Genomic DNA, 12,176 nt, shown 5'->3' on the forward strand with positions numbered 1-12,176 from the left:
AAAGTCCGGAAGAAATCACTTTGGAAGGCGGAGTCCCGAAGGGACTCCACCACCCATGGCCGGCCAACCCTAGAGGGTGGAGTCGAAGGTGGACTCCACCAAAGGTGGCCGACCACCCCCTCCCAAGGAAAGGTGGGAATCCCACCTCAAGTGGGAATCCCACCTTGGGTAGGTTTCATGTCATATGGAAGGTTTTGGTTTGGGGTCTTATTCGAAGACTTGTAGACCAACTCTTGGGTGTTCCACCTATATAATGAGGGACAAGGGGAGGGGGCCGGCCACCCCAACACCACAAGGTGGCCGCACCCTATAGTGGCCGGCGCCCCCCTCTCCCAAACCCTAGCCGCCCCCCTCTCCTCCACCTCTCCCGCACGCTTAGCGAAGCTCCACCGGAGTTCTCCATCGCCACCGCCACCACGCCGTCGTGCTGCCGGAATCAAGGAGGAGCTACTACTTCCGCTGCCCGCTGGAACGGGGAGAAGGACGTCGTCTTCATCAACACCGAACGTGTGACCGAGTACGGAGGTGCTGCCCGATCGTGGCACCGTGATCAAGATCTTCTACGAGCTTTTGCAAGCGGCAAGTGATCGTCTACCGCAGCAACAAGAGCCTCATCTTGTAGGCTTTGGAAATCTTCAAGGGTGAGTCTCGATGATCTCCTCGTTGCTCCCGTCTTCTAGATTGCATCTTGGGTTGGATTGCGTTCTCGCGGTAGGAAATTTTTTGTTTTCTATGCTACGTTATCCTACAGGAAGATTAGTTCTCATAAATGCGGTACTAAGTAATATGGTACTATATATGATTTCTTTCTTCCAACTTTCTAAAGGAGTCTTAAAAAGATTGGATTATTTCCGATCTAGATTCTTTTGGCAAGGGGATAGTGAGAAGCGTAAGTATCGATTGGCTAAGTGGAGTGTGCTTTGCCGTCCCAAAGACCATGGGGGACTTGGCATCCAAGATCTCCAGGTCAAGAACAGGGCCTTACTTGGTAAGTGGCTTTCTAAGTTACTAACCGAGGAGGGAGTTTGGCAAACACTTCTCAAGAGAAAGTATATTGGCTCAAAGGCATTATCTCAGGTTTTTTTGGAAACCGGGAGATTCTCACTTTTGGGCAGGTCTTATGGATACAAATAAATTTTTCTTTCCGTATGGATCTTTCTCTATTAAGGATGGATCAGAGATTCGTTTCTGGGAGGATAAATGGCTTGGTAATGCCACGCTCCGAGAACAATACCCGGCATTGTACAATATTGTGCGACACAAAAGTGATACTATCGCTAAGGTGTTGGAAACTTTCCCACCGAGTGTGTCGTTCAGAAGAAGTCTCATCGGTCCTAGACAAAACTCCTGACATGAATTGCTACAGCGTCTTGAGATAGTTCAATTGACGCAGGGGTTAGATGAGTTTCGTTGGAATCTCACCGGGAATGGTGCATTTTCTGTGGCTTCCATGTACACTGCTTTGATTCAGCCTGATATTCCATTCGATAATAATTCAAAGATTTGGAAGATGAGGATACCGCTCAAAACGAAGGTTTTTGCATGGTATCTTCGCCATGGGGTCATACTCACTAAAGATAATCTTGCCAAACACAACTGGCATGGAAGTAAGAAGTGTGTCTTCTGTCACCAAGACGAGACTATTAAACACTTGTTCTTTAAGTGTAAGTTTGTTAGATCTATATGGTCAGCTGTCCAAATAGGGTCTACCTTATACCCCCGAGTAGTGTTGCCAATATATTTGGTAATTGGCTCAATGGTGTGGCGGTTAGGTTTAAGGGTCTTATTAGGATGGGAGCGGTTGCCATTATTTGGTCGCTATGACTATGTAGAAATGACAAGATTTTCAATAATATTTCTTCTTCTTTTATGCAGGTCATATACCGGTCTACAGCTACGCTGCGCTCATGGGTGCCACTTCAACGGTTGGAGCACCGAGACCTCTTTACGGAGGTGTCTTCACGGTTGGAGGATGCGGCGAGGGATATTTTTTCCCAACATGGGTGGCAGCGTGATCTTCGCCTGGGACCACCTACTTAGTTTTGTTTTTTGATCTTGGAACTCTTGTAGTCGGTTTGTAACAGATATTGGTACGGCTGTGTGCATCCTAGTTATGCAGAGGCCGGGTCTATTGCTTAAAGTAATAAAGTGCCCATTTTCGAAAAAAAATTGTAGAATACACCAACAGTATATCTTAACTTTTGCCGAGACATCCAAATTCCATAAGATTTTCCAAATAATATTATTTAGGGGTGTTCCTGCAATAAGAGATCTGCAAGTCACTCCATTGAAAGCATGTCGCCACTCTGTATGATAAGCCGAGCAAACGGAGAACCTCCCTGTTCTGGTGCCATGCCATGCGAGGAAATCATCAAAACCATCAATCACCAGGGGAATTTGAATAATCCTGTTTGCATCAAGTTGGTGAAAATTGTCATGAAGCAGATCATGATCCCACTGTCCATCGAGCGTGGAACAGTTTTCTCTCTTTCAAGATCAGCGGGTTCTGCTAAAAAAAAAAGATCAGCGGGTAACTCTAAAAAAAAGATCAGAGGGTCAGTGCTCGAGAATTGAGTGCGATGGTTTTGGTTTTTCGCTACAACTGTACGATGTCGCCGTCTCGTCTTCCCTCAAGTGCAGGTTATGAAACATCTGGATTCATGAGCCGTGACGTTTGATTTGTGAATTTGCATTTTCTATTGCCCCCTCCATCCCCAGATAAATGTATTTTTAGTTTTAAGTTGAATCTTTTGAGAAATTCGATCAACTTATAAGGCCAGCCACCATGTGGTGGAAAAGTGATTCAAAGAGCTCTATGAACCGGTTCAATACAATATATAGCAGCGAATCGATTCATAGTTTCAGCATAGAAGAGCGAATCAGTGTCTTGGTTCGGTTCAAGTTGGATTTCTCTATCAAAATAAGGTTTCTATTCTGACATGTCACATGCAAAGACAATCAGCAGTGAACACCATGTAACCAATAGACTTTTAAACATTTGTTCCACCGATTCAATCTTTTTTCTCGAACCACATGCACATAGTGCATGGTCAAATAAAAGTAGCAACACTTATAACACCAAATTAATATCACTATATCTATTTTAAAATATAGCATTGTTATATAGCAATTTAATGATATGTATGTTGCTACTTTTTTATAAATTTTGTCAAATTTTAAAAAATCTGACATAGATAAAAAGAATAGAAGTATGCTTATTCGTGGACCGATTGAGTATCTATTTCTTGCATGCGGTACATACATACATACTTACACGTATTCCAGTGTGTATACATGAGCTATTATTTATATCTTTTCGACTTTTCGGGAAAAAAACGCTCACTCTTGGGTCGTTTTCCATCAAAGACTGAGCCATATATTCCGGCCTAAACAGGGCCGTGCAAGTGGCACGCGGAATGGCACCGTTTCCCGTGGTATGGACGCGCACGTATGCAGCTGATCACGCCGGTCCCGTCAGTATCGTTTTCTTTGCCGACATATGCGTGTCACCCTTCTTCTGCTACGTACTATCATGCGTTTTATATTTCAGGTTACGTGTCATGCGCATTCTTTTTCCTGATCGATCGTCTATCTTGAAAGCGCAGTTATTTTCATGAGGAGTTTATCGACCGATCATGCTTCGCGATGCTTTGTTATTGTACTATAGTGTAGTGGTTTAAGTGCAAAACGCGTTCGTCTAGCATGAGTGAAACTAAAAATTACCACATATTTCTTCCCCTTGAATATGATCCTACGGTTAATACATAATAAGACTAAAAAAATTGTGATGAGGCACACATTTTTAGATAAAAACAAATGCATCTTAAACTGAAAGACGTAGACCCATATATATGTCGATGATTGCACAATTTCATGTTAGACAACAAATAAATTGTCTAGAAATTTCAGATATACAATATTTTGTTGTCAAAACGTAAAAGATAACTAAAGCATGATGATACGAATATTTTCATACATACAAAATAAAATCAACGAGTAAATATGAGGCAATAAATGAAAAATAATACTTGTAAGTAGATGAGTGACAACATGAGGGTATAGTATTACTCCATCCATCTTTAAGCACATGGCACACATGTATTTTATTTCAAGATTTCAGTTTTAATCAACAAAGCATTGCCTCTATTAACCCGTTAAATTCATATTCAAGAAAAAAAATCAATGATGCTTTATGACATATTTTCCCATATAATATTGCTCAAAATAATCTGCAAAGTTAAAATATGAAAAAGGGGACGTCATTAAATAGGGACCAAGGGGTAATCTTAAAAGAGAACTTCTAAAGCATGATAATACGGAATTTTTCATATGCACAAAATAAAAATCGACGAGTAAATATGAGGCAACAAATGAAAATAATACTTGTAAGTACATGAGTGACAACATGACGGTATAGTATTACTCCATCCATCTCTAAGCACATGGCTCACACATATTTCAAGATTCAGTCTTGACCAACAAAGTGTGGATTTTGTTGTACAACAAAATCATATTCAAGAAATGTTTCCAATGATACGAGCTTCATGGCACATTTTTCCATATGTCATTGCTAAAACTAATCTTCAAGGTAAAAACGAAAAATATGGATGTCATTAAATACAGAATAAACAGACGAAGGGGTAATCTTGAAGAACGAAGAACATAGCCATGCAGTGGCAACATGATAAGAGCATCTCTAGAAGATACCGCATCTGGGGCAAAACTGGATAATAACCAGCAGTATGCGGTACCAGGCCGATAAAAAACGTCCCGATCAGATACCGTAAATTTGCGACATCGTCAATTTCAGATGCAACAATACCCCATCTGTAGCACAAATGCTGCATATACACGGATTTAGGCCAAACATGTGCAACAATACCCCATTAGGAAAAAAAAGATTGGCGGGACGGAATGTTCAGCTTTGAACTCACATCTTCAGTGCAACTGTCTCCACCGAAGAACGATTCCGGCAAGCGGGTGCCGGAGCAGGCCACGAGCGGCGGTGGGGGGGAGGGGGGGGAGCAAGGAAATCATTTTCAGTGAGATTTCATCGAAATACACTGAATTTCTCGCTAGACACTAAAATAAATGCGTTTCAGCTAAAATATTTCACTAATTTCAGTAATATTTTTAAATATTTTGATGATTTTAAGAGAAAATTTCAGCCTTTTGGCCGAAAGGAAATCCGAAATCACTAAAATTCATTAATTTTGGTAGTGACCGAAATATTTCCGAAAGCAAAATTTAAAACCATGTGGGGGAGCTGGACGTAACGGGGGCGGGCAGAGCCGACCGGAACATGGAGCCTAACGGAGTGGGGGCGGTGGGCGGAGCGAGATGGAGCGGGGGCGACCGAGCGGCCGGGACGAGGGGTGGTGGGCGACGCGATGTTAGGATAGGGGATGCCCGAGTAGAGAGGCCTGACGAGCGGCAAGCAGGCGACGCCGCGACGGGCAAGCGCGGTTGTGCGGGGTAGGCCGGAGGGCGGGCCGGGCAGGTGTGTGGGGCAGAGGCGCGACTCGGTCGTGGGAAGAAGATGAAAGAGGGGAAGAAAGAAATAAATATTCTTTTTACCAAGGAATATGTCTTTTGTAGTACGACTAGAGCAGTGGCGGACCCAGAAAAATATTTGAGTGGGGGCAAATCAAATGAACGGGAGTATAACGTTGCAAAAACTGACCGAAATTTTAGGCAAATATGAAGAAGCACTATAGGAATTCGAAATTTTGAGTCGGGGCGCATGCCCTCACTGGGTTACACTTGGGTTCGCCCCTAGACTAGGGGAGATCTGTTCTGCGGCCTCACTTTTTGTGGCATAAATTACGAATACAACATACCCCATCCGCGTAATGCGGTACAAATGAATAGAATATCTGCTAAAGATGCTCTAACAATTTACTGTGAGATATCATCGAGCCTCCATTGCTCTCAAAGCTGGACCAAGTAAACAAAATTAAGCTCATTTGATAGTATGTTTAAACTTTAAACTATGTCATTTTTTTCATATATTGTAATGCTATCCTCGAAATCTTAGAACCGGTCTTGTAACCCGAGTGATAACAGCTCTCAATTTTTGGTAAAATATGCACGGATGTTTTTAAATTTGGTAAAAGGTTGCACATAAGACATGAATGCCTGGTAAAAAGTGGAATTCACCCCGAGGACTTCGTATTTAGACTTTGGTTTTTTGGGATTGGAAGTACCATATTCCAACTTTTTTAAAACAATATATAGATCCTATTCTAACTTTACTTTACGCACATGTTGATATATAAAATGTGCGGAAAAGAGCAACTTTTCAGCCTTCGTATCTATCTCAAATTTCCTTCTTCGTGTCGTTTCCTGCCCGTTTCTCATGTGGAGACAAAAGGTACCCGTCAGGGAACAATATTGTTTTGCGGTACGAGCCAATGGGAAGCGTGGGGGGATTGTTACACCCAAGAGGATATTATTGACTCTTCTAACAACATGCAGTGGTTCTGTTGAAGAAATGGACGTGCACGTTACGTGCTACGAACAAAACGCACGTCTATTATCATCGAGGACTACACAAACATATTTTGCGACTTTGTGGCTGCAGCGATCAGTCCGGGCACTACGTAATGAGATATTTCCTCTTGGGTTTTTCTTTCCGATGATAGAGAAAAGTCTACACCGTGATATTTAGTAGGCCAAACCAACCAGGTAGAGCATCTTCAGCAGGTGATATAAAAATAGGGCACAAAAGAGCAGTTTTAGGACAAAAAATTGGTAAAGAAGAACAGCTCGTGTGCAAGGCAGAGCTCATCGGCCGGTGGAGGTAGGAGACCTTGTTGACGACAGGTCAGAGTCTCAGTGGAGCTAGGCTTGTAGTAGCCTCGCTGCATCGACGATGGGGCAGAGGTTGTGTGGTACGTGGCCAGATGTTGGGTGTCGCGGCAGAGGCGGTCGGTTGTGGGCAAGGCGGGTTGGGGCCGAAGCACGACCATACAACGATGACTAGTCAATCCCCGGTGCTGGCGGGCCGGATTTGGGCGGGATGCGGCCGGCGTCGGGCAGGAAGTTTGCGCGAGGGAGGAGCTAGGAAATGACAAAATGACGAACCGCACGGGGTGTCGTATTTTGTTTTGCAGTAAGCCCCTGGTGTTGTATATGCGCAGCACCAAAAGTATATTTGAAGGCGCTCGTCTAAAAAAAATGCCCTTTAATTTCTTTTTGTATCACATGTTGGAGCGAGTTTTTGTCCAAGGTGTCCTATATAACACTTTTTTGGGGGGGTGCTACATCACCCTTTGAAATTTTTTCTTAGGTCAATTTTATTAGTAGGTCAAATAGTGCTATAATAATAAACCTATGAGACGTGCGGCTACACGCGTGGGCGTGGCTGGACGATCGGGCGCCGAGTCACTGACGTGAAATATATCTACTCACACGCATGCGGAGTACACAAGAATGGTACTAGCTGGAGTTTTGAACTGAGGTTGGAGGGAGTTCCTGTCTATGGACGTACAGCACGTTGCTCCTTGGTAGCTGAAGAAATCTCTTCTCGGTGGTCCTATCCCAAAGAATCACGCACATCTCGCCAATTTCTCCATGCTGTCTGAGAACCCTAGATAGGCCGCCGCAGCCACTGGTACTACAACCATAGGTGGACAAGCTAGCCAATTGCTCACACTCCAAAGTGTTCCAAAATGTCAAAGTCTCACGGCCCCCGTCAGGCCGTCACCGTTCTACTACAAGGAAAGAGAGAGGAGAGGAGTAGGACAGTCCCGGCAGAAGAAATGTCAATGAACCCAAACCCCGTAGTAATAAACCTCGCTTTCTCGTGTGTGTACCACCTAACTGCTCCCCCATTCTCCAAAACAAGGAAGATTTTTCTCACGAGAAACACAAAAGAAATACCACCTCGTTGGAGACGTCATAGAAAATTTGAGATGCCATGTAGAAATATATGGTTTAATCGCGTCGTGTCAACTCTAGCTCGCCGTCAGCTACAAGTTAGGTACGCTGCTGCGATAATGCGTCTTCTCGTGAGCAGAATCTATTTATTTTTATCCATTAAAACAAATCTTTTCTGATTCTTTCTCTAGCATGTGTTGTTATTTAGCGGGAGTCGTTCCTAGATCAACTGAGATGATGTATAATAGGTATAATGCTCTAAAAACTAACTTCATTTTGCATCACCTGGGTCAGATAATTGCTCAAACAGGCGCGTTTGGTATCTCGTATCCCCTCCAAACAGGTCCGTTGGGAACAAAAAACAAGTATTTGGACGGCTGGATGGGGTATGTGTTATGATCTACACGTGTCTTAAAGCACTCCGTCCGGTAGAAATGGCCAAATCAACAATTTTCTAGGGTCAGGAGGTAACACCATGCATGCGGAAGCTCGGCGCGAGATGGCATGAGATCGCGAAGTTTCGGCGGCCTTGCGCAGCAAAGCTGTGGGTCACCTCCTCCATTAGGACCAAATCCCCAACCAAAAATCCCTATTTCCCCCCTTTTGACACCGGTGGCGGCCCCCCTACACCCCTTCTCGTTCTCTAGAGGAGGAGCTCGTTTTCTCGGTCTCCGGCACCGGATTCACGTCGCCGTGTGCATCACCAAGAAGATTTTTCTCATGACAAACACAAAGAAATACCACCTCAATCGAAGAGGTCATAGGAAATTTGAGACGCCAAAAGTAAATGGTTTTATCACGTCGTGTCAACTCTAGTTCGCCGTCAGCTACGCGTCGGAAGTTAGGTATACTACGTATTCTCGCGAGCAGACCCAGTTTTTCATTTTGACATGAGACCTAGTTTTTTTTTACATGAGGCCCAGTTTTTTTATCGACTAAAACAAGTCTTTTCTGAAATTTTCTCCTTCTCGTGTGTGTTGTTATATTTCGCCGGAGAACCGCGAGCGGTCGTCCATCAGCGCCACGCCGGTTCAGTCTCTGTCTCTCTCTCGCCGTCCACATCCCGAGACCCGAGCGAGCATGGCTGCTCCGATACCACCGCAGTATTTCCAGTAAAGAAAAAACCCACTCCCCACTCCCACGCCCTCCTTCCCACCTTCCTCTGGCATTCCCCCTCCCCTCCCCCCAAGAACTCGTGCCCCGCTCGCCCTCCTCCACTTTCTTGATTCTTTTCTCGCGTCAGCACCATCCCCGCCTTGCTCTGCGTGCACGGGAATGTTTCTTGTTCTTGCGGTGGTCTGAAGAGCGGAGGGAAGACGAGAAGAACGGGAGATGGGTTCTTGCGCGTCGGTTCACAAGGACGACGTCGGAACGCCCCAGAAGCTGCTCCCCAAGGAGGGGGCGGTGGACGGGAAGGGCGGCGCCGCGGTCGGCGACGTCCTCGTTGATCTCAAGCGCAAGATTGAGGAGGGGCAGGCGGGGTTCGGCCACAGCAGGAGCCCCGATTCTGGTACGCCGGTCCATCCTCCTCCTCCTCTTCTTGCAAAGTCGGTCTTTTCAGATTCTTGTGGGCTTGATCATCAGTTACATAAAGTTAATCTTTCACCAGGGTAAAAGAATCCATCATATCATATGGGTACTCGGTTCTTTATGTGGAAAGGGCCCTTTTGGGTTTCTTTATTGGTTTATTATACTCGCGTCTGCGTTCAAAGGATTTGATAGCGAAGGATACTGTCATACTGGTGTTCAGTTTTAGTAACCCCTTCTGTAGATCATGATTTATGATCCCTTCAAGGATTTGTTCCAGTAGGTGCTGATGGTTGACAGGAAGCAACTTTTATCCACGCAGACAGACTAATTCTGAATTTGCTTAATTAATAACCGGAACAAAGGAAAAAAATAGACTTGTTCTGTCTGGATTCAGCGATTATCTGAAGTTCTATCCAAACTTCTCTGAATCCTTGTCACGGCTTATCCTGTTCCTAGAAACCAGGCACTTCACTGAATCAGGATGTTCTATTTGCTGCAGCTATGGAAAGACTGTATCTGATTGCTCTGTTATTATTGTAGCCAGTTTCTTATCTTAGGACATGAGTTTGTCCTTATTTTCTGATTGAGCCTTAAAATTGCCAATATAAAGTTCCCCTCCTGTATGTCTTTCCTTGTTGCTCCAAATCAGGAGCTTGCTTCGTAGATACTCCTATTTGAATATCCTGAGCGCACTGGGTTCGGCTTTGGTACCACTTTATCTGAGATCTAATCTCTGCCATGAATTGTGAATCGTCTGTTTAAGTGTGCAAATTGTTGGTTTTGTGTATTCTCTACTCTGACGAAGTTTTTTACCATTTAGCTGAATCTGCTGTCTTTCTTGATAGTAAATGTTAATGCAATATTCTTGATCGAGCCAATCAATACCTACCTTTGTTTGTTTCTGTTCTATGAAGGGTGGAACTAACAGAACTTCATTTGGTACCACTTTATCTGAGATCCAATCTTTGCCATGAATTTTGAATCGTCTATTAAGTTTGCAAATTGTTGGTTTTGTGTATTCTCTATGCTGACGAAGTTTTAATAATTTAGCTGAATCTGCTGTCTTTCTTGATAGTAAATGTTAATGCAATATTCTTGATCGAGCCAATCAGTACCTACTTTTGTTTGTTTCTGTTTTATGAGGGGTGGAACTAACAGAACTTCATTTGCAGGTAGCAAGGACGAAATGTTCTTCGAGTCTCGAGGGTGGTTAGATTCTGACTGTGAGGATGACTTTCACAGCGTGAATGGAGGTAATCACATAGCTAGACATGCTTTATCAATTCTCTAAAAGGATTCCATTCTAGTGCTAGAGTGCTATAATATTGCTGCCAAATAATACCATCTCTTCATACTGGCATTACAATTGTGCCTGCGCGTTGGTTCATGCTGTTCCCTTTTGAGGCTGTTATATAATATCATCTCTAGCATGGTAGCACGTGGTTTGTTTGCTCTCTATGTTCTGTCCAAACTGCATGTTCTCTGATGATGGAGCTCATGACGAACTGATGATGCAACTTTTATTTGTCACACTAGAATCCAAGGGGCTTATTTTAGGCACCGATTGCATCTTGAGACAAACGGTTGAGACCTTTGATTTCGTGTTTTGGCATGATCATGCTTCTTGGCATCCAACAGTTATGAGCTGCCTTGGACCCTCCACTTTCAGCTGCACCTGACCTATCCCATGTGATCCTTAATTTTATATAGCCAGTTGCCAAATCTTGAGCATATATGACACTTAAGCCTGCTATTTATGACGTCATCAGATGTTCTGTTAGTGGATAATTAGATTTTGTACAAGATAATATGATTTGTTCAATCCGCGCAACACCCATAATCACATAGGTTATGAGCTGCATTGGACCCCCCAACTTTCAGTTGGACTAGCCTATCCCATGTGGTCCTTAATTTTATATAACTCGTTGCCAAATCTTGAGAATATATGACACTCATGCTTGTCATTTATGACGACCTCGGAGGTTCTCTTAGTGGATTACTAGATCTTCTACCAGATAACATGATCTGTTCAATCTGTGAAACAACCATAATCATAACATTATGCTTTCTTTGTACTACGCAGATTTCACTCCATCCCGTGGCAGCACTCCGAATTATCAACCTAGAGCAAATACTGTGATGAGCAACGTTTTTCTGCCTAACAACGAACAGGGACCCAACGAACATGACTCTAAATCATCAGAGCCTTCTCCAACTGGACGAAGGAAACTATCCGAGCTCCTGCAAGAGGCGATGCAGAACGCCCACAAAGAGAACACTGACACCGCCACTGGAGAACCAGATAGCAGCAAGCAGCAGCCGCAACCCGTTGATGCTGCTGAGAAGCCGGTGTCCGAGTCGAGCACAGGCTGCAGCACCGAACCGACGCCCGCCAGAGAAGCCAGGATCCGGAAGGAGAGGTCCTGGTACACCGGCCACTGCTGCCTGCCGACCTTTGTCCACAGCATGACCTTGGAAGAAGATGAGGGGAGGCAGAAGATGGGGCCTGGGCCTGTTGCTGTTTGACAGCGCTGCTGCCTCCAGTGTGCCCCCTCTCCGAGCTGTATCATCTATGGTACTACTACCTGATGCGGCCCCTGAATCGAATTACTGTAAAGAAAGCCAAGTTGCTGAGAGTGCTATATCCTTGTAATAATCAAGCGAATAGTCACTCCGGGAATTCATGTGCTGTATCTAGAATCTGGCTTGAGAAATGCTGTGCATATATTATCTCCTCTGATCTCCATGGATGTGTTTTTCAGTTA

General features: G+C 44.2%; 1 protein-coding gene across 1 annotated transcript; it reads left to right on the forward strand.

Annotated features, from left to right (window-relative positions):
• The first annotated feature begins 8,906 nt into the window (after positions 1-8,906).
• LOC127345382 (uncharacterized) lies at positions 8,907-12,176 on the forward strand. The gene is made up of 3 exons (XM_051371857.2): positions 8,907-9,391; positions 10,584-10,664; positions 11,495-12,176. The coding sequence occupies exons 1-3, from the start codon at positions 9,214-9,216 to the stop codon at positions 11,935-11,937; spliced, it is 702 nt and encodes a 233-aa protein (XP_051227817.1). The 5' UTR covers positions 8,907-9,213; the 3' UTR covers positions 11,938-12,176.

The sequence above is a fragment of the Lolium perenne genome, chromosome 3 (assembly GCF_019359855.2).
Source record: "Lolium perenne isolate Kyuss_39 chromosome 3, Kyuss_2.0, whole genome shotgun sequence".
NCBI lineage: Eukaryota > Viridiplantae > Streptophyta > Magnoliopsida > Poales > Poaceae > Lolium > Lolium perenne.